This window comes from Apus apus, chromosome Z (assembly GCF_020740795.1).
Source record: "Apus apus isolate bApuApu2 chromosome Z, bApuApu2.pri.cur, whole genome shotgun sequence".
Taxonomy (NCBI): Eukaryota; Metazoa; Chordata; class Aves; order Apodiformes; family Apodidae; genus Apus; species Apus apus.
The window spans coordinates 39,583,142-39,609,641 of NC_067312.1; the positions used below are offsets into that span (position 1 = coordinate 39,583,142).

The 26,500-nt window shown below is 39.9% G+C and overlaps 1 protein-coding gene across 2 annotated transcripts in view; it reads left to right on the plus strand.

Annotated features, from left to right (window-relative positions):
• The window catches only part of APBA1 (amyloid beta precursor protein binding family A member 1), an 89,949-nt gene extending 69,181 nt beyond the window's left edge, over positions 1 to 20,768 (plus strand). Inside the window, exons 5-13 of one of the 2 annotated variants that reach the window (XM_051643132.1) lie at positions 395 to 540; positions 5,507 to 5,539; positions 6,647 to 6,733; positions 7,305 to 7,490; positions 9,374 to 9,553; positions 10,355 to 10,567; positions 14,923 to 15,042; positions 15,642 to 15,782; positions 19,505 to 20,768. In XM_051643132.1, the coding sequence (XP_051499092.1) occupies positions 395 to 540; positions 5,507 to 5,539; positions 6,647 to 6,733; positions 7,305 to 7,490; positions 9,374 to 9,553; positions 10,355 to 10,567; positions 14,923 to 15,042; positions 15,642 to 15,782; positions 19,505 to 19,576 (1,178 nt within the window). In that variant the 3' untranslated portion in view covers positions 19,577 to 20,768. The remainder of the gene's footprint in view (positions 1 to 394; positions 541 to 5,506; positions 5,540 to 6,646; positions 6,734 to 7,304; positions 7,491 to 9,373; positions 9,554 to 10,354; positions 10,568 to 14,922; positions 15,043 to 15,641; positions 15,783 to 19,504) is intronic. The other variant, XM_051643133.1, reaches the window with a different exon arrangement.
• The last annotated feature ends 5,732 nt before the right edge of the window (positions 20,769 to 26,500 follow it).

Here is a 26,500-nt window from a genome sequence, read left to right on the forward strand (position 1 = left end):
ACCCTTCCTCTTTCTGTTTGTGACTGTTGGCCTTAGAATTGCAAGGCTGATTTTCATAGGTGAGGGGTGAGTTGAGTAACCATGTCTGTTCCTTTATAACAGTGAAAACTCAGAGAGATTATTTCGCTCCAGGGTGATCTCTGCTCAGAAAAGAATGAACTAATGTGAGAGACAGGCTAGATTAACAATGACAGCTTTTTCTGGGGTGATGTCAAGAGCATTTGCTTGGTGTTTTGTACCTTTGAAAGTACTGGTTGCCATATTACCATGCCAAACTGGAGTATTTCAGAGGAAGATTTTGTGGACGTCAAATGCAGGCTCAAGTAACGAGAGTGGTGCTGTGTTGCCATAGGTCAGCATGATTTTCTTCAGTGGTTGCTTTCCTGTATTACAGTTCCTGGACCTTGCGATCCTGAAGACTTAATCGATGGAATAATTTTTGCTGCCAATTACCTTGGCTCAACTCAACTCCTTTCTGATAAAACTCCTTCCAAGAATGTAAGAATGATGCAGGCTCAGGAAGCTGTCAGCAGGATCAAGGTGAGGAATGATTCCTGCTACTCCTCATATGGTTACCTTAAGGTGGAAGATACGAACTTCTTATGAATGCAGTAGTTTTTCCATGTGGGGTTATCTGTGGCTTCAGAAAGGTTAAGGGCCTCTTCTTTCTTTCTGCAAAATAAATCACGTTTAATGCTGCTTTTGGAACAAGACTGATAAGGAAAAGTTACAAGATCATTCTAATTGCCTATAATAATACTTGTGCCACGTACTCTAAGACACAGTCTGAAGTGAGTAGTGGTCTAAGTTACATATTACCTGCATTTTGATGGAAAACAGTTTTAAGGAATAACTAGTAAGTACTGGAGCTGCTTCCGGCTTGGCACTTGATGAAACTGGTTCTGTGGTAATTTCTGCAGTTAATTTTGACCCTGCTGTGGATGCTTGTTTCTCCACCACATAACAGCTAGGAGCTGATTTAAAAAGAAAAAGAAAAGCCTGTGACAGTATGGAGTTATATGTAAAAAAAACCAATTAATCCTGGAATCTGACATGTTTTCTTTGTTTGGAGAACAAAAATGCCCACCAATTCCTTTATGGGCTGAGTCAAGCAATGGGTGTGCTGCTGAATTGTAAGTTACAATTATGACATTGTTAACTGAAATAAAGGTGTGTGGATGAAGTATTGCAGGGTTGTAGAGGATGCAGCAGTATTCCTACTACCAATACATGACTGGGTGATACGGACACAGCTTCATCTTCTGCTAATACAGCTAACCAACACAATCTCATCTGAAATTTTCCTTAGTTTAGTATTTCTATATTCTTTTGTATAACTTATTTTGGATTCCAACTCAGACTCTGTGTGCAATTGTAAAAACGAGAGAGGAAGAGAGACAGCGTGTTATGAGCAAGGCCAACAGCACTGTCTGTTAAGGTCAGCTGATGCTTGCCACTGATATTATGCCTTCCAATGTTTTCCATGCCTGGTGTTCAGTTTGATCAGTGTATGAAACCTTCACAGGGAAGCTCCAATTAGGACCATTGAGACACTTTGAGAAATTGTAATTTTGCTGATGTTCAAATAAATATGTGCTTGCAACAATTTCTCTGAAAAGCACAAACAAAAGTCAGCTTCTGCCATCTCTGCAGAGGTTTCCACAAACTTCAGCAGCTACTGAAGTAGCTTTTGAAACAGAATTATCTGTGTTTTACTGGAGAATTTGGCTTCAGGGGCATTTTTTGAAAAGATATTTCACTCAGCTTACTAAACTCTGGCAGGTTTTGGTAGGTTCTTCCCAAAGCTACAGTGGAGACTTTCCCCTTACAGAGTTTGCTTCTTTCCTGCTGGGGGTGCAAGTGGGGCTGTGCGTGTCTGTTTAGTAATCCATGTGTGTTCTTTCCTGGCTCTTGGCCATACGGCAGAGAAGTTGCCTGATTTGAATGCACAGGAAACTAATGTTGAGGTAGAGAGGGGGAGAAATAAGGGCTCCAGAATCTAGGAGGGATGTATAACTGGAGGTTGAAAGGAAAGATTGGCATCACCTGTTACAGGAAACTGGTACTGAGAGTTGAACTTGAGCCTGGGACTGGATAGGAAGTTTGCACCTAGATGGTAAGCCTTGTATGGGAGTGCAACATACATGAAGTTTGAAGGGGATGTGTTTGGAAAACTGGAATAGATTCAAAGCAGGCCTGTGAGGGATAAGACTGTAGAATGTTTCTGTATGTATTTCCTAGAATTTTGTTAACATCATGAAGTTCTTTCTAAGAATTCTTTTTTGCCTCAGTAGTGCTATGCCTCAAAACAGAAGAAAACTGTAGCTCATTTCACTCCTAAACCCATAATGTATACATCCATATAAATCAGTAGGCATGCACGTTCTGGATTGTAGTAAATTAGTCCCAGGACAAAGGCCCAAATAGTTGCATTGTTGACTTGGCAAAACCTTAGCTTGTGCACATAATTTTCTGAAATTTTAAGTGTATTTCAGAAAGTGGTTGGCTTGCTGCATGGCACATGATACCATTGTTTGGTTTTTTGACAGTTACTGCTTTTCTGCCTCTCGGTGAAGCCATGTAAATACAGATCCCTGCACCTTAGGGTCTTCAGTTTGTTAGGGTTGGTTTTGGCTGGTGTTGTTGCTGATTGTCATGAGAGCTGAACTCTTTTAGTCAGAAATTTGTCATGACAGATGGAGTTTCTGCAGCCAGGTTCATCTTTGCTGAAGATGGCCTTTAGCCCAAACGTGTAAAATGCTGCTCGCATGGTGACTATGATACTGTGCCCTACTCGTGTATGTTTGCAAAGCCTGTTACGTGTTGCATGTAGAAACATTTCTCTGTAGTTAAAGAAAGTGAAGGTTCTGAATTAAGAACGAGCTTTTAGAAATTTACAGACTTGAAGTTAAGAACATTAAAAAGGGAAGAAGATAAACTGCTTTGAAGGCATGCAAGAAACACAGCTATTTCATGTTTCTGCTAGGTGATCCTTTTAGTGGTAGATCAGGTATTTTCCCATTTTCACACTGTAGTCTCCTTTCTTCAGATAGCATAGAAAGAAACATCTTATTTGCATTTTACTTGAAGTGTATCCATAATACTTGTAACAGTAAAAAAGTTGATACTGATCGTTATAATTCACAGCTGTTATGTTTCACATGTGAACTAACAATTAACTTTTATTTTTATTTTTTAATCTGCAGATTTGAGCTGTGTGGCAGGTTTCAACATGTTTAGATAACAACTGATTTAATTACTAAATGTAATTTAAAATAAAACCCATACGTGGAAATAGCTTAATATTCTGCACATTTTTATTACTCAGTGTTACCTGGGTATTTACTGTATTGCAGTTCATTTTTTGTAGAGGTTAAATGATCTGAGTATATTTAAGACATCCCTGTAGCAAGAGTGGAAGACTGCTGGTTTTTAACAATATATGATTTTGGAAATTGCTACTAGATACATAATTATATTTCATTTACCTTAAATGAAAAGCCTAGACTCTGTATTTTAAAAACTTACTATTTTATTTAGATTAGTAAGTTTGTGGGTTTTTTAAAGAAAAAAATCTTGTGATCTAAATTAGCAAAATAATGTGGTGATGAAGATGATTTGTCTAGTAAACTGTCTTACATAAATTATCCTAATTTGGTTTTAATTAATGAACCATAACTTCTTTTATGACATTGCTGTGCAATGATAAATCGCTTATTAAAATTAATTGTTCCATATCATTACCTTAATTTTATGAAACATTTTAAAGTCATTCTTCAAAAAAGTAAAATATTACCAAGATCAAATGCTTCCATTGCAAGAGAAGGATTTTCAATAAATTAAATAAGTGTGTTTTGATTAATCTTTGATTCTGCATTGTAAACCTCTAGCTCAAGGATTTCTTCCCCCCTTTTTCTTCTTTTTGACCTGTACTTTTCTCCTTTTGTGAGGTCCATCACTCCATAATGTTTGGGGGGAGGGGGGAAATTGTCTGAAGGGGAGTTTTATTTTGGAAAGTAGTTTAAATACTCTGTCTCATGAGTGTTTTCCCCTTGTCCAGTGCACAGCAGGCAACTGTTATTCAAGATGCGTCTGTTATTTCTGAGTACCATTGTAAATTAATATTAGGGCAATGAAGACCCTGGAGCATGAGAGAGTTCTGTTTGCTCTTGCAATAGTTTCTGATCACCAGGATATAAAATATTGCTTAGTTTGAAAAAGGCAACTGAAAGCTGGCTTGAGAAAGTTTGTATTTGTAAATATGAGCATCATGGCCTAAAGTTTCAGTAGCTGCTTTCAGGTGTGTTTAGGCAACACATGACAGGTTTAAGCTGAGGGCATCAATTTAAAATGTTTGATGTGTCTAGTGATTCAGGCCTCATGTTTGTTCTTCATAAAAGTAGTTAGCCACGAATCTGTGCGAAGCCTGTAATAGTAAGCCTCCTTCCCAGCACAAGAATACCTGTAAACTAGGTAAGAGGCTGTTACTGTTGGAAGTAAAAGGATATCTGCCAGCCTGGTGAGTATTGCATTTTTTTCAGTAAGCAGGTCCATAAGTTCAGTTCACCTTGGTTTGAACTAATGATTGCCAGACTCTGAGAATGCTGCTTATTTGTGTTGTTACTGTTGTCACAGTAGCAGCACACAACGAAACAGTTTTTCACAGTGGGTTGGTATATCTCTGGATGTAAATCAATTACACTACCTGGTGACAAGACACCTATTTTGAGGTGTTCGTGAAACTGAAACATAGGTCCACTGCCTTCCTGGAAAATGTGGTAATATGGTCATATCTTTGTGCAGGTGTCACAGGAAAGCCTGTCATCCAGATATGCAGTGCTAACATGGGTATGGTTGTATTTGCACAGAAGGTGGAGAAAATAGAGATGAAAGTTACCTTGTGGCATTTTATTTTCCCAGGATAAAGTAGGGCAGTTTTAGAGAGTCTTTTTAAAAGACTGTTTAAGTATTAGAGCATTAGGGATCTTGAATCTAAATTATTTAGATCTGAAATATCTGGAATGAGAATGGTTAGGATTTTTTCCTTACCTTTCACACTGATGTTACTTCAAAAGAAGTAACCTCATGATTTAAACTGCTGTAAATGAGGAGAGGCTCACTTTTTTTCCCTAAAAAAACCCAACAAACAAACAAAACAAACAAAACACCACAAAAACAAACAAACAAACAAAACCAAAAAACCCACAACCTCCACCCCCGTGTTTGTTGCAAGTAACATTTTACATGAAGAAAAATAAATCCTTTTGTGCTCTTCCTGACTCTTCTAGTGTGGTTTCTTTTAATTTTTTAAAATAGTTGTGCTAAACATATTTTATTTTTTTTTAAGCCAAAAAGAAAAGGAGGAAATTAATCTAAGCAGGGAGTAATTTAGAACAGCTAGTGGTCTGTGAGCCCTGGCATTAGCATGCAGATTCCTGCTTGACTTGGAGTCTCTGAAGTTCTTCTCTAACTATTCTCCTGTCTCTGTTTGTTCCATGCTAAGCAGATGGCCCAGAAATTAGCCAAAAGCAGAAAGAAGGTGCAGTACAAACTCCATCGGCTTGATGTTATGCCTGTTCTTTTGTTTTCTGGGAGGGATTCTTGCCTGTTTTTTTTAAATTTTGTATTTTTATTTTCTGCATCCAGCAAGTTTTCTTTAGATTTATTTCTGAGCCACCATACAAGTTGACATTTCTCAGAAATCAGTTGCCCAATTGGCCATTTTCCGTTGCTTATCATGAACCATTTCATGTTAGAAATAGAGCAAAGTCTGGATTTATCAAATGGTTACAGGCAGTACCCAAAATGCATGCTAAAGAAATAGGACTGACATAGCAAAGGTTTTACCTCTGTAAAATGATAGATTTAAATTCAGTCTTTTTTTTTTAGTATTATTTTATCTTTCTATGAGTGCTTTGTTTCATTCACAGAGTGTGAAATTGCTGGATGCAAAAAAGAAAATAGTTTATATATGTATACACAGTTATATGCTGAGATTGACTCATCTTAGTAATCAAGTTTCATTTGTGGAGCTTTTAAGTATCTTTTAACAAATCTAATTTTTAAAATAACTACAAGTGTTTGCTTTATTTTAACAAAATATGACTTTTACAGTGGGTTAGTGCTTGAATAGTATGTTGTCTGATTGTGAAGGACTTTTTACCAGAACTGCATTATGGATTGCTTAAACTGTACCCACGTGTGGTGTAGGTTTTTCCATTGATCGTGGTTAGCCCATAGAGCAATTCCTCAGGCAAGAGATGGTGTTAGGCTTTTCTATGGCTTGTGTGAAAAGCCTTCATTAAATTGGGGTTCATATTGTGGAGAAAATTGAAGAATCGTTTTGATTTTCATGGGTTTTTTTATAGTTCATGTTCCAGTCAGGTATAATTTTACTGAATCAGGAAAAATATTAGGGAAGCTTTTATGGGGTTAAACATTTTTCAAATAATATTCAATTAACTTTCACATATATGTATATAGTTTCCATATCTTTGTGTTTATCTTTAGCTTCTGCAGTCTAATACTCTATCTTGCATTGCTGTTCTGGTGACTGTGTCTTAGTAGACCCCCTGTTTTTGACCTAACATCATTAGTAAGTATGTAACCTAATGTTTTTGTTTGACTTTAATCTATTTATTTGCAGGCACCAGAAGGTGAATCTCAACCCATGACTGAAGTGGACCTCTTCATTTCTACACAGAGAATAAAAGTGCTGAATGCAGACACACAGGTATAGATGAAGACGCCTTTGTCAGTACTGTGCTCTTAGGCTACTGGAAGAGACTTCCACCTGCCTGCCAAAATTTGCTGGCTATTGTACTTCCCTCCAGAATTTCCTCATAAGAAATCCATGCTCAAGAACCACATTATTCATACAATCACACTGGTGTGTCTGACTGTAGAAATTATTAGAATTTGTGGGTAAGCTAACTGCAGTCAGCTCATTTCTTACAAGCCATCATGCATCAGAGTGTGCCCAGAGTAGCCAAAAATACTTGGTTGTGATAATCTGAAGTTCCTAGTCCTTTGCACATGCATGCCCAGCATGCTTAGGTTCTCTTACTGAGATCTTTATGTGCTTTTCCACATAAAACACAACTTTAAATTTGTAAAACATGTTCCTTGCTTTACTTTTGGAAGGTGAAGCTCTTGTTTTCTATCAACATCTCTCTTCATGCATGACAGGTGTTACAAACTCCACTTAACGGAAGTCTTGTATTGCCCTTTGTTCTCTTAATACTAGGTGTGCAATAAGAACTTTGTTAAAACAGCTGCTCATGTTGGTTTTTTGTGTTCCCCAGGAAACCATGATGGATCATCCCTTGAGGACCATTTCTTACATTGCAGATATAGGAAATATAGTTGTTTTGATGGCTCGTAGGCGAATGCCACGGTCTAACTCCCAGGATAATGTGGAAGCATCTCACCCTTCCCAAGATGGAAAGAGGCAGTACAAAATGATTTGCCATGTATTTGAGTCTGAGGATGTAAGGAATTATTGTCTTGTAATTTTCTAGGGGTAGAAATGTAAGCGCATTTTGGTAGGCTTGAAGTCCATTGCAAGTTATCCTGCTTGTTTATTAATTGCAACCAAATATTTCATCTAAGCAGAACTCACCTTCTGTTTGCATGTTTGGACTTGTCATTTTACTCACAAAATTGATATCTGTAGAAACGCTTCCCATTTTTAAGCTCCTTCAGTGCCTTCCAATAACAATGAGAGGAAGGTCCAGTTGCCACAAGTTACAATTACCAGCCCAAATTCTACATGTGAGAATGAAAGTCTATCAGAGATACTTATTTTTCCTAGGGAAACTGTTGCATCAAGGATCATTGACACATACTAGAAAGGTGGTTGTTTTGCTTTTTTTATTTTTTTATTTTTTTTTCAGAGGAGGAGGCTCGTGTTGAGGAGTAGTTGCTGATGTTATATCAAAAAGCCAGCAAAGGAAGTTGGTAATTTTAACTATCCCAAAGTATACTGAATAGAAACACAGCTGAGTAAATTTTACTCTATGGTGCTGGTTACTAAGTTATATTATGTAGGACTAGATATAGTGTCTTCACAATCAGTTCACATAACTTGTTGATTTTATGCACTTCTTAAAGGTCAGTAGCTGAAAAGGATAATCAGATATATCTGGTTTAAGTTGCTAGGCATGTAGTTGTCAGGATCATAATCAGGTTAACCCTAATAAAATAAACTCAGTTCTGAGTCATCCAAATAGCAGAGTATTACTTTAGAGAAGAAAGGTGAAAATACCAGATTCTTATAAAATCTTCTTGTCTCCCACTCTTCAGTGTATCAGCAAGGACTTTGAGATGGGAAGGTTTTCTTGAATAAGCAGCTGATTTTATGTAATGGTGAATCTGTTCTAAACCCATATGTGGATAAATTATCTGGTTGCAGATGAATGTAAATATACAGCCCACTGCTGAGATAAAAAAGTAAGGACAGGAACACTCATAGAAGTGACACTCTACCAAAATCTGACAGCAGAAAAGATTGTGGGTTTTTTTCCCTAAGGTAACATGTAAATGTTGCAAAGTCTTTCAACAAAATGTTGTGACAGTAGAAAGAGTAGCCTTAATATAGGCTTACTATCACTTGATAAGCAATCTGCTTTGAGGCTGCTGTTCATATATTTCTAGTCACAAGTTGGCTCTCTTACTGGCCAGTTGAAAAAGCAAAAATTGAACTGTTGGAGGGAGAGAAACAAGAAATGTAGGTGAGAGAGTTTGAAGGAGGCAGCAGGGTGAAGAAGGAGATGTGTGGCACCATTTCCAGTCACTTCAGGGCCTGGACCTGGTCACTATTTTCTGCCCTTTTCCTGCTTCCTCTGAGACTGAGGTAGGAGCAGCCAACATGGACACGATAGTTTTAAAAGAGGGTAAGAAAAGGAGAAGATATCCCCTTAAATGTGGTTGTATATTTTCTAGCAGACATTTTCATTTTCACTGCTGGCTTGTCAGAGCATGGCATTGCCTCTGCTAGAAGGGAGAGCCATGTGGGAGCTGCACATGTGGGAAGAATTGTAGTTTTGAGCTACAGTCACTGCACCAGATACCTTTACATTTTTATAACAGTTCTTACCTATGAAAGGATGTTTTTAGTTGTATTTCTCATTCATAAATGCTTACCAAACCGGATTAATGACACAGATGAATGTGTTGACATTCTGAGGATCTTTTAAATTAATTTTAATGCATAAATATTTCTTTAACTGGATTGCAGGAACTTGGCTTGTAGATTTGTCAGCTTGACCTGATGATCCATTTTACAGCATGATTGTAGCAGAGAAAGTGTCAGTGGACAAGACCATCAGAGGGTTTCACATTGTTCTTTTCTCTTCTCTGGAAACTGCTGCAGGCACAGCTGATTGCACAGTCCATAGGTCAAGCATTTAGTGTGGCCTACCAGGAATTTCTGAGGGCAAATGGAATCAATCCAGAAGACCTTAGCCAGAAGGAATATAGTGACTTACTCAATACCCAGGACATGTACAATGACGACCTGATTCACTTCTCCAAATCTGAAAACTGCAAAGATGTATGTCTCATTTTTTTCCATAACAGCACCAAGCTGCCAGGCCCATGCTGGCAGAAATCTGAAAACCATTAATACTTCCTATAAATGACCTCAGTGAACACAAAATATCTTCCCAAGTAGGACAGTCAGTCTTCAGTTCTGTTTCAAAGGCAAACAATGAACCCAAAACGTGTGAGCAGTGAAATGGTTTACCATTTGTTTGTGTTCTTTTTACAAAAAAAAATAAATTCAGAAGTGTTTGACATTGTATGTTCATGAGATGAATTTAAAACTGATTAACAAAGGAATACAATTTAACAGGTTATAGTAAACACTATAAAATTTATAGAGGCATGGGTGTTTGTGAAAGTGGCTGAGTCCAGATTTTAAAGGATTGTATTTGCCGAAAAGATTTGCAGCTTGGTTAATAAAGATGAAGCAATGCACCACTGCAACACTCAGGTGGTAGTTTTCCAATCCACAGTCACAATCTCTTGCAAACTCTGCTTGTTTAGCTTTGTCTACCAAAGCCCACGGCACCAGGGTTTCTTTCACTCCAGTTTCCTCTGCTTATGTGCTGAAATTAGTTGTATGGAGTGTTTTGCACCAAGCAAAATCTGTTACATACTGTTGATTATTTTATATTGATTATTTTCATACAAATGAAATGCAGTAAAATGTTGTATCTTGGTTTGCCTTTGAATTAGAAACACATGTTGCAATAAGGAGGGTTGGTTATATGAATGTTTAGGGGGCAGTGTTTGTTAGTTCCATAGGTGTGAAGAAGCTTTTTTTAAAAAAACACTTTCTCTTACAATACAGGTTTACATTGAAAAGCAAAAAGGAGAAATCCTAGGTGTAGTGATTGTGGAGTCTGGCTGGGGATCCATTTTGCCTACTGTTATCATAGCCAACATGATGCATGGAGGACCGGCAGAGAAGTCTGGGAAGCTGAACATAGGGGACCAGATCATGTCAATTAATGGGACCAGTTTGGTTGGTTTACCACTCTCAACATGTCAGAGCATTATAAAGGTAAGGAGAATGTTTCTGGAAATGACACGTTTTTAAAATGTTACATAATAGAAGAGCACAAAGTATGGAACTCTTAAGTAAATTATTATCAAATGTTTGAATAGCACTTTTCATTGAATGATCTTTAAGCTACACTGGGAATTATGCTACAACAATTTATTGACTCCCAGAAACTGAGCTGTGCCATTTACTTGTACAGATAAGGACTCTGCAGAACTACACTCCACAAGGGAGTATTTTGTTCAGAAGGAAAATATTACGAGATTTAAATCTGAAGACTCCCAAAATTTTACGTGACAAATGGATGTACAGGTGCCTGATTGTCCAAGGCTGTATTAGCTGTTCAAATGCCTCTTAGGATCTGGCTGAAATAGAGCTGATGCTATTTTTTAATACGGTGTATAACTATTTTTAAAACTTTTAAATTTGAAATTAAAGACATACTTATCCTCTGTAGCAACTTTGCCCAAATTATTTGAAAGTCTGATGCTTCTCTTCACTTGCTTAAATGGAATATTTTAATTAGAAGAGCTTTCTTCTAGTTGTCAGAAAAGTATGTGACTGCAAAAAAATGCAAGTCAAGTGGAACTGAACAGTACCTGGGGTAGATGTAGCATGGAAGAGAAAAGGTATTTTAACATCAGAGTTTCAAGAGCTGAAAAGGTGCATCCCTGGGGAATGTTTGAAATGATGCTACATGATTTTGTTATTGATTGACGTAGCCCCACAGAGCTCCTGCAGAACACATCATGTAGACAAGTAATGTAATGCTGGTGGTGCAGTGTACAGAAATTCTCTACTTTCTAGGAATATGCCTGTTGAACTTACTTTGGTAACAAGTTGTGTTATGTAAGGTTTTTTTGCCTTTTGTACTTTTTAAAATTGCAAAGTAAATTTTGCATTTGCAACATAAATTTACAAAGTAAAAAAATATTAATCGCATAGTATATTTTTAATTTTTGTCCATGGATTAATTTCTTAATACTTGAGTTAAGATCTTTGTTATAAAGGCTTCCCCTTCTGGGTTTGAAAAATACTAATGGTGAATTCTGATGAGTGATCAAATGCATAAATCAATGAGTTTCAATTCAGTGAGTAGAAATGAAAGCCTGGAAATGTAACATATTAAAAACATGGCAAAAAATTGCGAAGGAAAGAAAAATAATCATATTAAATATCTTTGTGCCAGCTTCAGTGGAACAAAATTCCTTGCAAATTTAAGCTTTTCATGTTAGCCATACTTGTTTCCTAACCCATATCAGTTTTATTTCTAAAACTGTGTTGAGTTACACATCTCTGATTCAGAGCCTTTTCAGGTGGAGTTTCATTGTACTCATCTGTACAGAAAGAGCCAGCTTTGTTGTTTCCAGCTTCTGCAGACCTTTCTCTTCCTCACTGTTCCTTACTGCTGTTGCCATAGGAACTGCTAGCCATTTATTATGTCTTTCTAAAGAGAAGATAGTCAGGTTTGTTTTCAAACAGTCATGTTTCAAACAGTCATGTTTTCAGGTCTTCATAAGCATGCCTCTGGAGCTGCTCATACAGCACTTCTGGTAACAAGTATATAGGGCACTGAATGATCTAAGCACACATTTAAATGTGGCAGAAATATCTCAGAATTTCAGATTTCTTTAGCATTCTGTAAGAACTCCTATGAAAAGATGAGAAAATTATGTAGACAAGAATATCTCACAAACACTCCAGATCAGTATTATGTATATTATTTCAGTATTATGGATGTAATCTGTGCTACTAACTGACTATAAACCAACTGCAAACTGACAGAGTTCTGAAGAAGCTTTCCGTATGTAGTGGTTATTCTCTAATTGTATTATGTTACTTGTATCTATTTCCAAAGCATGTGGCTGCTATCAGAAGCAGACAGAGGAACTAAATAAGCAAAATAAGTTGGTCGACTGATGTACCTGTTTTGCTTCTGACCATCATATATTATCAGTATAGATAATACTGGAAATTAGCCACTTCCTGTAAAATTAGAAAATTATTTGTTGGGGACCACATAACTTTTTTTTTTTTTTTAAAGAAATATGTAGAAATAACTTGCACATTCATTCAGCAGGGAAATCTAAGTGCAATGATACCAACTCTGTTGAGGCATGTAACCTAACTGAACTCAGGTGACTCAAGCTGGACACCTAAATTCCTCATAGTCCTCACCTCTAGTGCTCTGCATGACTCCTACTCTGCTGGTTTTAGAAGACTGTGTTCACAAGCCCATCACTTGGAGCCACTTTCAATAATGAGCCAAGCTGACCTCAGCACTGTGTGGAAGTGAGGGCAGCTGTTTCCCATGTGATGATTGCATCCAGTTTAAGGCACTGACAAGAAAACAGACTGTAATGCAGCACATTCTGGCAAGATGCAAGTCTAGTTATTTAAGTCACTGCTGAATCTGGAGTTCAGCTTAACAGAATTAGCAGCAGGAAGCTGGATGCTGAGGCTTTGGTATACTACCATAGCTAGAGTAGGAATTACTTTTCAGAATTAACCTTTTGAAATCAGTGCCAGACACTGGTTAGTTTCAGTGAGACCCAGATTTCAATTGTACATGTAAAAGGAATTCAGAAGTAGGTACTGGAATGGGTAGGAGTTGTATTATAATGGGATTTGCTGTGTTATTTATAAGGCATTTCTTTCCTAATGTGCATTATATTTAAGTATTTATTTATGGCTAATTACCTGTGTGAATGAAGCATTTCAACAAGGCCAAGTGCAAGGTCCTGCACCTGGGCCGAGGTAACCCAAGACATGAATACATGCTGGGGTAGGTCACACTTTAGAGCAGCCCTGTGGAAAAGGACCTGGGGGTACGAGGGGATCAAAAGCTGGACATGAGCCACCAATGTGGAGTTGCAGCCTAGAAGGCCAGCTCCATCCTGGGCTGTATCAAAAGAAGTGTGGCCAGCAGATTGAGAGAGGTGATTCTGCCCCTCTACTCTGCCCTGGTGAGACCTCACTTAGAATACTCTAGTTCCAGCTCTGGTGCCCCCAGGACAAGAAAGATGTAGACCTGTTGGAACTTGTTCAGAGGAGGGCCATGAAAATGACCCAAGGGCTGGAGCACCTCTCTGATGAGGACAGGCTGAGGGAGTTGGGGCTGTTCAGCCTGAAGAAGAGGAGAAGGCTCTGGGGGCACCTCACAGTGGCCTTCCAGTACCTGAAGGGGGCCTACAGGAAAGCTGGGGAGGGTCTTTTTACAGGGGCTTGCAGTGAGAGGATGAGGGATAATGGTTTTAAGCTGAAAGAAGAGAGGTTTAGGTTAGAGAGCAGGTGTATATTCTTCAGTGTAAGGGTGGTGAAACACTGGAACAGGCTGCCCAGAGATGCTGTGGGGGCTCCATCCCTCGAGATGTTCAAGTGCAGGTTGGATGGGGCTCTGAGCAGCCTGTTCTAGGGGAAGGTGTCCCTGCCCATGCAGGGGAGTCGGAACTCGATGATCTTTAAGGTCCCTTCCAACTCAAAAAATGCTGTGATTCTGTGATTTCAGAAAAATATGCTAATAATTTCCAAAAGCTCTGAATCCTGAAAGTTGTGCAAGGAGTCATATCGTATTGCAGTTATCTGCCTTTTTACATTTCAGCTTTCATGGCATCATACAACCACAGAGTCTCTGAGGCTGGCAGACACCAATGAAGCTGTTTCAGACCAACACTCTGGCTCAAAGTGAGCAGGTTAATTAGGGCTGTGCCCATTGAGGCTTAAATAACTCCAACACTGGATACTCCACAACCTCTCTGATTAACCTGTTCCAGTGTATTACAACCCTGACAGTAAAAATAATTTTTTCTCCGTTTTTTTTCTGGTAACTAGGAGTTCATGATGAATCTGATATAACTCATTTAGAAGGCAGAAGGAAAGGAAGTAAGGTGCAGTGCTTATATAGGCCTGATAAGAGCAGGACCAGCTGTTTGCTTGACAGAATTTTAATACATCCTATTAGGGAAGCCACTTGTAACTATCTTAGCTACTTACTAAAATTTTATTTCTCATTCACAGTCATTGGCTTTTTTTGGGAAGCTGTGTAGACCTGTTTATATATGGTTCGTGTTAGTGAATGAAGAAATTGTTGACATTAAGCTAGTTTTCTTAAAACAACCATGTCAGCTTCTTGGCAATAAAAGGATGGTATTTTATTACTTGTTTCACTGAATATTCTGATACTCGTGTCTGGCATTTAGTGATTAGATTCTGTTACATTGCATACAAAGAGCTGTTTATATTCAGGGCTGTTCCCATGTTGAGATTTTAATACTTTTTCTCCCCATCCCCAGTGCTTATGTTAAATGTTTCACTCTGTCTTTGCCAGCATTTTTAATCATCATTTCTTTTTTCAGGGTTTGAAAAACCAGGCCCGTGTTAAACTGAACATAGTTAGGTGTCCTCCAGTAACCACAGTCTTGATCAGACGACCAGACCTCAGATATCAGTTGGGCTTCAGTGTGCAGAATGGGATTGTGAGTAGTTCCACTTTTACTGGTTAAGCTTTAGTACACAGTTTCAGTGTGAGAAGAAGGAAGCTGCCATTTTCTTCCTTACAGCACGCAGGACTTAGCACATGTTAAGCCTAAGATGTAAAAGCTGTGTTAATCAGTTAATTTTTTTCTTTGACTCTACTTCTCAACTTTATAGTCAGACAGAAAAGCTGTTTTAGGTTAAAGAAGCAAAAATGTGTATCAGAAGCTGCTTTGTCTATAACCAAGCCATTGCATGATCACAAAAGAAGACAGTCCTTGATCCTCTTTAAATGTAAGGCATCTGCATCCTAAGTACTGTTAAACTATGGTCCTTCATAGACTCTTAAATTTCCAAAACACAGCACATATGATGTACAAAACTGCCTTTTCTAACAGTTTGTTCTGTGCTTGGAAGAGAATGTGCATTAGTTACTTGTCATTAACAAGTTTTACTTTGAATCAGTGATTGATTGCATTTTAGAATTTCTTGCAGGCCTCTGTGTTTAAATGCTGGTTTACAGTTTACAGGCAAAGAAACGGGTAATCTAAAACCTTTGTTCCTTATCCAGACCCTGATAAATTTGTCCTTTCCTTTCCAGATCTGTAGCCTTATGAGAGGAGGCATAGCAGAGCGAGGAGGTGTGCGTGTTGGCCATCGGATCATTGAAATCAATGGACAGAGTGTTGTAGCAACTCCTCATGAGAAAATTGTTCACATTCTCTCAAATGCTGTTGGTGAGGTAAGAGCAGGCAATGTGTCCAGGCAGTATAACATAGTTTATCACTGTTACCAGTAATAACTGGTGGAAACCAGTAAGAAGTGGTGTCCCCCAAGGTGCCATACTGGGACCAATACTTGCAATATTTTAATCAGTGACATAGATAGTGGGATTGAGTTCACTGTCAGCAAGTTTGCAGATGACACCCAGCTGAGTGATGCTGTTGATAAGCTAGAGGAAAAGGATGCCATGAGATGGACCCTGACAGGCTTGAAAAGTGGGCCTATGAGACCCTCATGAAGTTCAACAAGGTCCTGCACCTGGGTCTAGCCCATCTCCAACATAAGTATAGACTGGGGGATGAATGTGTTGAGAGCAGTCCTGCAGAGAAGGGACTTGGGGATGTTGCTGGATGAAAAACTGGACATGAGCCAGCATGGCAGGGTGCTTGCAGACCAGAAAGCCAGTCATATCCCACATCAAAAGAGGTGTGGGTGTAGATCAAGGGTGGTCATTCTCCCCCTCTACTCTACTCTTGTGAGAACTCCACCTGCAGTTTTCTGCTCTGGGTCCCCAGCAGAGGAAGCATGTGAACCTGTTTGAGTGAGTCCAGAGGAGGGCCACAAAAAAGGTCAGAGGGCTGGAGCACCTCTCCTGTGAAGAAAGGCTGAGACAGTTGGATTTGTTCAACCTGAAGAAGAGAAGGCTCCAGGGAGATCTCATAGCAGCCTTTCAGTATATAAAGGGGGCTGATAAGAAAGATGGAGAGAGACTTTTTAATAGGGTCTCCAGTCACAGGACAAAGGGCAATGGTTTTAAACTGTAAGAGGGTAGGTTTAGGTTGGACTTAGGAGGAAATTTTTTATGATGAGGGTGATGAGACACTGAAACAAGCAACCCAGGGAATCTGTGGATGCCCCATCCCTGGAAGTGTTCAAGGGCAGGTTGGATGGGTCTTGGAGCATCCTGACATAGGGAATTCCAAACGACCTTCCTGTAGCAAGGGGGTTTGGAATAGATAGTGTTCAAAGGTCCCTTCCAAGTCAAAACTGTTCCATTGATGACAACTTCTTAATGCAAATGGTGGACAAGCCGACTAGAAGAGGATCTGGATCTTGTGCTCACCAACAAGGAGGGCCTTGTTGAAGCAGTGGTGGTCAATGGCAGCCTTGGCTGCAGTGACCACGAGATGGTGGAGTTCAGGATCCTGTGTAGGAGGAACAGAATACCCAGCAGGACCACAACCCTGGACTTCCACAGAGCAAACTTCGGCCTCCTCAATCAATTGTTAAGGGAAGTCCCATGGGACAGAGTGCTAGAAGGTAAAGGGGCTCAAGATAGCTGGTCAACATTCAAGGACCACTTCTTGCAAGCACAGGATCAGTGTGTCCCAATGGGTAGAAAATCTAGTAAGGGAGCTAGGAGACCAGCATGGTTAAAAAAGGAACTGCTGGGCAAACTCAAGTGGAAAAGGAAAATCTATAGATCATGGAAGGAGGGGCCGGTCACTTGGGAGGAATATAGGAATGTTGTCAGAGAATGTAGGGAGGCAACTAGGAAAGCTAAGGCCTCCTTGGAACTTAACCTTGCAAGTTGGGTTAAGGACAATAGAAAGGGCTTTTTCAAATACATAGCTGACAAAACTAATACCAGAGGCAATATAGGCCCACTGCTGAATGAGGCGGGTGCCCTGGTGACAGAGGATATAAAGAAGGCAGAGGTGCTGAATGCCTTCTTTGCCTCTGTCTTTACTCCTGCAGGCTTTCCCCAGGAGCCCCAGTTTCATATAGCCCCAGAAGAAGTCAAGATAAAGGAGGAGTTTGCCTTGGTAGATGAGGATTGGGTTAGGGATCAGTTGAGTAATCTGGACATCCATAAATCGATGGGTCTGGATGAAATGCATCCAAGGGTGCTGAGGGAGCTGGCGGAGGTCATTGCTAGGCCACTCTCCATCATCTTCGGTAAGTCATGGGTAACAGGAGAGGTGCCTGAGGACTGGAGGATAGCAAATGTCACTCCAGTCTACAAGAAGGGCAAGAAGGAGGACCCGGGTAACTATAGACCGGTCAGCCTCACCTCCATCCCTGGAAAGGTGATGGAACAACTTGTCCTTGGCACTATCTCTAGACATATCAAGGAGATGGGGGTCATCAAGAGCAGTCAACATGGTTTTACCAAGGGTAGGTCATGTTTGACTAACCTCATAGCCTTCTATGAGGAAATTACTAGGTGGATAGATGATGGTAGGGTGGTAGATGTGGTCTATCTTGATGTCAGTAAAGCATTTGACACTGTCTCCCACAGCATCCTTGTAGATAAGTTGATCAAGTATGGGTTTGATGATCAGGCAGTGAGGTGGATCAAGAACTGGTTGAAAGGAAGAAGTCAGAGAGTTGTAGTCAATGGGGCAGAATCTAGTTGGAGGCCTGTGACTAGTGGAGTCCCTCAGGGGTCGGTACTGGGACCAGTGTTGTTCAACATCTTCATCAATGACCTGGATGAGGGTATAGAATGTACCCTCAGCAAGTTTGCTGATGACACCAAGCTGGGAGGAGTGGCTGACACACCAGAAGGCTGTGCTGCCATTCAGAGAGACCTAGACAGGCTGGAGACTTGGGCGGGGAAAAACCTGATGAAGTTTAACAAGGGCAAGTGTAGAGTTTTGCATTTGGGGAAGAAAAACGCCATGTACCAGTACCAGTTGGGGGCTGACCTGCTGGAGGGCAGTGTAGGAGAAAGGGACCTGGGGGTCATGGTAGACAGGAGGATGACCATGAGCCAGCAGTGTGCCCTTGTGGCTAAGAAGGCCAATGGCATCCTGGGGTGCATTAGAAAGGGTGTGGTTAGTAGGTCAAGAGAGGTTCTCCTCCCCCTCTATTCTACATTGGTGAGGCCACATCTGGAGTGTTGTGTCCAGTTCTGGGCTCCTCAGTTCAAGAAGGACAGGGAAGTGCTGGAAAGAGTCCAGCGCAGAGCCACAAAGATGATTAAGGGAGTGGAACATCTCCCTTATGAGGACAGGCTGAGGGAGCTGGGCCTCTTTAGCTTGGAGAAGAGGAGACTGAGGGGTGACCTCATCAATGTTTACAAATACGTAAAGGGTGAGTGTCAAGAAGATGGAGTTAAGCTTTTTTCAGTGCTGACCAGTGATAGGACAAGGAGTAATGGATACAAATTGGAGCATAGGAGGTTTAAGGTGAATATCAGAAAATTTTTTTTACTGTGAGAGTGACAGAGCACTGGAACAGGCTGCCCAGAGAGGTTGTGGAGTCTTCTTCACTGGAGACATTCAAAACCCGCCTGGACGCCTTCCTGTGTGATGTACTCTAGGTGACCCTGCTCTGGCATGGGGGTTGGACTAGATGATCTTTCGAGGTCCCTTCCAACCCCTAGGGTTCTATGATTCTATGATAATTCTGTGATTCTACCCCTATTACCCTGTTACTGTTCAGATCTAGAAAGTGGTAGTGAGAGCAAACCACAGCTTTTATTTTACCGTTGACCCTTAGTTCTTCTAGGATTATAAGAATCCTAATCTGAAATTGTTAGGTGTCCACTACTTTAGATGGTTCTCTGATACTAAAAATACTGTTTCATAAAATCACCACCTGCAATACTTTCATAAGGGTATCCAAACTCTCACATTTTACCTTACCCATCTGTCCTGTATGACCTTAGCTAGTTCATTCACCAATGAATGCTCTGTTATAGGGTGAACGTTGATTAACTTGTATTTCCTGTAGATTCATATGAAGACCATGCCAGCTGCCATGTACAGACTGTTGACTGCGCAGGAGCAACCAGTTTACATCTAAAGCTGACACCTCACCATCACAATGTGCATGGAGGATGTTTTTCCTCATTAGTGCTTGTCTCTAGTGCTGCATTTCTGTGTCTGCAGAGACATTTTTCCCTCTCTCTCACCTTCACAGGCTCTTAACACAGTCTCTCTCTTCTCCCTCCCTTTTTGTTCTCCTTCCCACCATCTTCCCATATTTTGGGAAGGGGCAAAATATATCTACAGGACTATTTTGATGGCATCTTTTTACAAGTGAAACTTCAGGCAGTTCAACATGCAAAACAGGAAAATAACAGCAGCATTGCTCACAGCAGGACTCCCAAAGAAGCTTGACTCTGCTTCATGCTACATAATCAGTTTTATATTCTGGCTATAATTTGACAAACTGGGTGAATTAAATGTTGCTGAATGAAAGATGTCTTTATCAAACATATAAAAGTATGGAGTGCAAAGTGTTCTCTTGGGTATCCTGCATGTGCCTTCACTTTGCTTTTTCTGTTTTCCCACAGGCACTGAGCTCAGTATTAAACATTTATGTCTGTAGGGAAAGTAGAATACCAAAAGGACTGTGTTGCCCTCAGGAAGAATTACATGCTTATGAAAACTCAGTAAATGCTGCTGTTGTAAAATGAACTGTCAAAATACACACCTTTTAATTTCCCTGTCATCAGCTCTTAATGATTGTAGGACCCAAAAGGTACTTTGTGAGTTGCTGAAACATTTTCAACTTGGATTACTTACACTAAGTAATTTGGGAGGCAATTTTTGCAGCTGCCGCCCCCTTTCTGGCCCCAGGTTTTCTTCTTTTTTTTCTTCTACTTTGTTTTTAAATGCAACATGTCTTTTATAGTCCCTTGCCTCTTTTAGAGGCTAAAGGGAGGGGGGAGGATCTTTAAATATCTACAAGAGAAATAGTGAGGGGCTTTCCTGAGTACCTGCACTTTTTCTAGCCTCTTAATTCCTGATTTGGTGCACACCGCCATGTGTGCTGGTGTATATAGACATTTTTAAAATTGTGCTTGCTATTTATGAAGTTTGAATATAAGACATCTGCAGACTATTCTAAGTAATTTTGTTCCCTGAGCCAGTTTTAACATGTATTTTTGTCCAAAGACCTGTTTAATTTTATCAACTTTCTATTTAGTTCATGATACAGGTAACAGTGGAAGAGGTGAGGTGAGAATAAACTTATTTATTTTGTTAAGTAATTTAACTTGTAACTTTTTTTCCATATATATGTCACTTAAAGGGGATATGTCTGTACTATATGCACTTATATGAAGATTATAAACTGTAGGGATGTATGAAATCTAGGATTTTACTTGCCTCTAACTTGCATGCTAGAGGCAAAAGGGGATAAAGGGGCTGGGTTTGGGGTGTTTTTTTAGACGGGGCGGGGGGATTGAAATACACAACAACAACAACAACAACAAAGAGAAGCAGTGGCTTTTCTTCCTGCTGAGAGGAAAATACTCTATTCTCCCTAGTTACTTTTTACCAGGACTCTGTACTGGTGTTAATGCTGAAATTGAACCATACATGTAGTCCAGGCTAATCTGTTGATTTCTTTTGAAGAAACAGTTTCTGTGTTGCACTGTGACAGAAGGGCTCAGTGAGATGAAAACAAAAGCAGGCCACGCACAGCCAGACACCACTTCTGCTTTGCAAATGTGCTGTTGGTTGGAGTCACTTGTTTCTCAATTACTGTGGGGTGGACTGTGCAATGTAAGCATTGTTTGCAGTCCAGTAACGATACCTAGACATGACGATGGAGATGGCTGGGAAGTGTGTGTGTGTGTGTGTGTGCACACACACGCTTGGTGCAAACACTGCTGAGAGCCACTGAGCATTCTTGCCAGAGCTTTGTTTTTGGCTTTCAGAAATCATGGATATCCATGGGCTGATCAAAATTCAGTGGGCAGTAACTACTTAAGGGAGATAATGAAGTGACGCATAAACTATTGTAGTAAGTGAATATGTTCTAGTGTTGCGATTAATGTATGATGACTTGATTTTTGCTGCACTTCTTGTTACATAATTTAATCTCAGTCTCCAGAATAGCAGATTGCACAAGAGAGCAGTGTTAGCATTCCAGGTTAGTACTTACCTCTGCTGCCTGACTGATGCAACTAGATAGTGAATGAATTGTGAGTATATAGTTTAAATGTAGACATCTGGTTTATGATAATTTGAAGTTTTTTCCAGAGCTTTCCATATATATAGTAATATATGTAAATATGATCTATAACCATGTACAATTTAGAAGGTGATATACAGTGCAGCCTTTCCATAAGTTGCCTGAGGAAACTCAGATACTCTTGAAGACACAGTTATCATGCTCCTGGTTCCTCCTGTGTTTACTCTCTCAGCTTCACTCATTTCTGTGGTTCTGTCCAACTCGTGTTGTGGGGCCTTTTACTCACTTCACTGGGGAGTGATGAAGAGCTGACCATGCAAATGTATTTGGGGATGAAACAACTGTTTATTTGAAAATCTTCCATTATTCTATTAAGTTACTGTCACTTCTGAGTGCTTGGTTCATGGTAAAACAGGTCCTTAACATTAAGCAAGTGAATGCTTGCAGGATCAGAGTCTAGCAAAAAAATCTCAGTTTTTCCAATTACAGAGTGTGGGTGAGATTTCTAAACAGGGAGGTCCATAGTCTGTGCACACTTCTGATAACAGTCCGGTAAACAATCCCATTTAACTTCATAAAGGGAAAGAGTCTCAAGAAAAAGGAGCTCCAAAGAAAAAGCTGGCAGTTCTCTAGACTGTTGCAGCAGTTGGTTAGATTGTGTACGTGAATGTCTTGACGGATTCAGAGGAACAAACTGCTGGTTTACATTTCTTCTGTGGTGACAGACCTTAATTCTTTTTCATCCTTGCTGCTTCATACAGTCTAAATTAACTCTTCTGTGTTTACATTAAGGATGAAAAATCCTTTGTATTTTTTTTTGTTGGCAAGTTTCACACATTGTTTTTGAATCTTGTTTGAATTTGAGACTCAGTTGGGATTTTCAGGTTTCCTAGCTTTCCTTGTTTTCTAAATGAGATTTATTTCTGAAGACAGCGATGTGGTTGAGATCTCTTGTACATATTTAGCACAGTACCTAGGCTAAGTATTGTACTATTGTTCTGTAAAGAGGGTGAATAGAAATTATTGTAAAGCGTTGGAAAAAGTATAGTATTGTATTTGTAACAATATTGTTCTTTGTAAACATTTAATGATCTCTATATAAAAATATAAATATATATATATAAATATATGTGAGCCTGGAATGTTGATACTGCACATCTACTGAATGTAATTCCTCAGATGTTTTTTGCCACAGGTCTCTGACCCCTGTAATGAAGCTGCAGTAGTTTGATTTGGGGGGAGGCAGGCAGGAGTGGGCTGTTTTGGGTGGGGCAGGGTAGGGGGTTTCTGGCCAGCTATTTTGTTGTGATGTATTTACTGTGATACATTCCTTTATTTAACAGAGCGCTAATGTCTGTAAGATTTGCAACAATAAAACACAAAACAAAAATACCTCAGACGAGGCTGAGAGTTTGCTCGTACTGGTCTAGGGGTTGGCTTGCCCATACTGAGAGTGTGAATGCTTGGAAGGTGTCTGGACTTCTCTTTTTCCTCCTAGTCTGGAGTGATGCTGTATGTGTGTCTGCAGATGAGAACCAATAATATTAGCTTTCTTTTTAAAACCGTGTTGTATTCAGGTAATAAATGACACTAGTGCTCCTCAATAAGGCTAATTCCTTATCTAAGGTTGCATCCCAGTTTTTATCATGTGAAATGTCACCATGTTTGAATCTTCCAAAAATACATTATTTCAAGATTTCTTTTATGTGATAGAAATATTATTTTGTTGTCTGAATAGCTTTAAATATGCTTTTTTCATACATGAAGCTCTGCTAAAAGTCCCTTACACTTTCTATCATTTCTGAAACCACTATTTTTCCTCCAAAGTTGTGAGCATGGTTTTTTCTTAAAGATTTAATACCATTTGAATAAATAAAAAGCAGAATTGTATCATGTCTGTCCTTACAATAAATCACAGAACTGCTTGTGCTAAGGATAAAATTATTTGTATAATGAGAGATACATAGCTTATGAAAAATGTTATGGTGTTTGAAAGTCAACCATCAAAAGCCAACACAGGAGCATTTCTTCAGGTGAGGCTTTATAGGATTTTCTGTACTTGATAGTTTGTCACAAGGACTTTGAAACTACAGAAAATATACACCACAGCTGATTCAGAAGACAACTAAATGTGGGCCTTCAGCCACTGAGTGGCTGTTCTTAAAATGAAATACAAATACTGCCAACAGGGGAGAATGACCTATTTCACCTTATTTGCTTAAATGGTAAATTGGATAAATTGTGAAGTCTTTGGTAAGTGGTGCAGCAGGCAGGCTGAGCTTGCTTTCTGTGATTGCCTGCGAGCCACCCTCCATCTTCCAATGGATTTATTCCCATTCTTTTTAAAGCTCTTTGCATTACAGTGGATAAATTCAAGACTGGCTTCTCCTTTGGCTGTGCAGATATAAATCTCACAGATTGCTGTCTTCACAGGACATTTTTCTAGCCCTCACCTCCAGTGAATAATTGAAATGGTTTGGATCCCCACAGGGAGGATGAGCAGATCACACCCCAGTTCCAGTACCCTGTGGTGCCTTGCAGGCTGGAGCTGTGGTCCTGGTCCTCTGGGGGAACTGAGCACGTCTGAGAACAGAACTGGAACTGTGGTTTACATTAACATTTGGTGAGGGAGCATACAGTAGCAATCCTGACTTGAGGAACATTGCACATGGAGGAGTCAGGGATCTACATGTCAGTTAGCCTTAGCAGCCCAGACCTGTGCTGTGCCTGGCCTTCAGGGATGTATCCCTTGCCACAGCCTAAGTTCAGCTGGTTGAGTATAAGAGAGGAGACTGCAGGCACTGCACTACCACTTGGTGCTGGTGGTGACACCACTTGTGTCCTTGCCTTTGTCTACAAGTGCAGCAGTAAGTTATCGCATGAACATCGTTTTTTGACAGTAGAAGTGATGAAGGGAGTTGTTTTCTTCCACAAAAATCCTGTAATATCTCAATTGACCCTTGCATGGATGGGAGCTGCACAATTTGTTGCACCTTGATCATATACCTGTTTGATGCTGCACAATGTGGGCTTCCCCGCATCTGAAGGGATATAAAACTAGCTATGCTATCATCTTCATAGCATTAGCTCTAGTGGATAGCATTTTAAATGAGACTTTTCAGAGTTCAAGTGCCTTTCTTACTGGGATGATAATAAACCAGCACGGGTGCAAAACCCCTCCGGGGTTTTGGTTTCGGTTCTGTCAGTAGTGCAGGAGTAATGTCCTGCCATCAAGTGAGAAGGTCACTGAGCCAAAAGAGCACTGCTGTGTTTTAATTACAGTTTGCAAATTAGCAATTGTCTTTCATTAAGGTTAGTTTTATCACTCTGAACACCAGTGTTTACTGAAAGCCTGCTTTGTATCTGAAGGTCTGTATTTTATGACTGGAGCTTTTAATTTAAATAATGGTGCTGATAATTTGCAAGGTTTTTTGACACTGCTTTTGACAGCTGCCTCCACAAGAATGGTGTATAATCATGCCCCATATTCACTGCACAGGTTACTGAGCTTCAGGGCCAAGAAAATGTTTGTTTTGTAACTTCAACTAAGGTGGCACATGAAATGCCCAGATTGTGAATGTGCATCCTGGTGGATTTTCTTCCTAGATTTTCAGCAATATGACAACCACTGAACAATCATTTTATCAGCCTCCACAATGAACTGTGGCTGTGGGTCATAAGTTGTATGTAATAGTCCTACCTCATTAGGAAAAACTGTTAGATATTGTTGTGGTTGGGCTACAGGAATAAGGTGGATATATACATTTAGCAAACAGAAATGTGTATAAAAGGACATTATGCATAAATCTGCTTGCTGACTCTTTTGAGGGAGGGCAACAGCAATTCTTAGGAAACCAGAGAATTTTAACTGCGTGTTAATTACCAGAGATGATTCTCAGACCTAGTGCAAAATAAGTAAAGGCATCATATATGAGAAGGGAGCTGTAGCACATTCTTAGAAAGGTGGATTGGTGCTATAAATGTCATTCCTAACTGCATGCCTGTGTGCATAGGGGTAGAGAGAAGGGGAAAGCCCTAAGAATTACTTCTGGAGAAGTAAACAGAAACCAGATGCAATTTTTGTTTCCATTTTAAGTCCATCTTTCATTCTTATCCTTAATTATGAGCATCCACTTACCACTTACCCACTGATGCTTCTTCCTACTGTCTTTACCTTGCTGCAGCCTGCAAGTACTCTGCTGTTTCTCCCTGTTCCATCCCATACAGCATCCTCCATGGCTTCTGTAAATTTCCTCACTGAGTGAGATGTGTCTGCTGATCCTTCTCCAGAAAGACATTTTCAGGCAAGACCATGGAAATTCAGGAGATGGACAGGACGTTAAAGATCATGTAGTTCCAATCCCCGCTGCCAATCCGCACCTCCCACTTGACCAGGTTACTCCTAGACCCGTCTAACCTGACCCTGAACACTTCCAGGGATGGGGCATCCACAACTTCCCTGGCAACCTGTTCCAGTGTCTCAACTCCCTCACACTAAATAATTTCTTCTTAATGTCTAATCTGTACTGCAAAGCTTCAACTTCTGAACGAGTTCAATTAAAACTCATTTTCAAGCCTTTTGGTTTTCAGTGGGAAATACTTTTATTTTAAAATTAAGCCTTGTTATTAAAATAGCAACAGAATGTAGCCATCCTACTGAGAAACAGAAGGCTACAACTAGCCTTGCAAATAACATTTATCTGTCTGATCCCAGCCTCTGGGAATACTTAATGTATTCTGCGTTAGCAGCAAACATACAGAACAGAGCTTGACACACTGTCTGCAGTCAACAGCTTGAGCCAA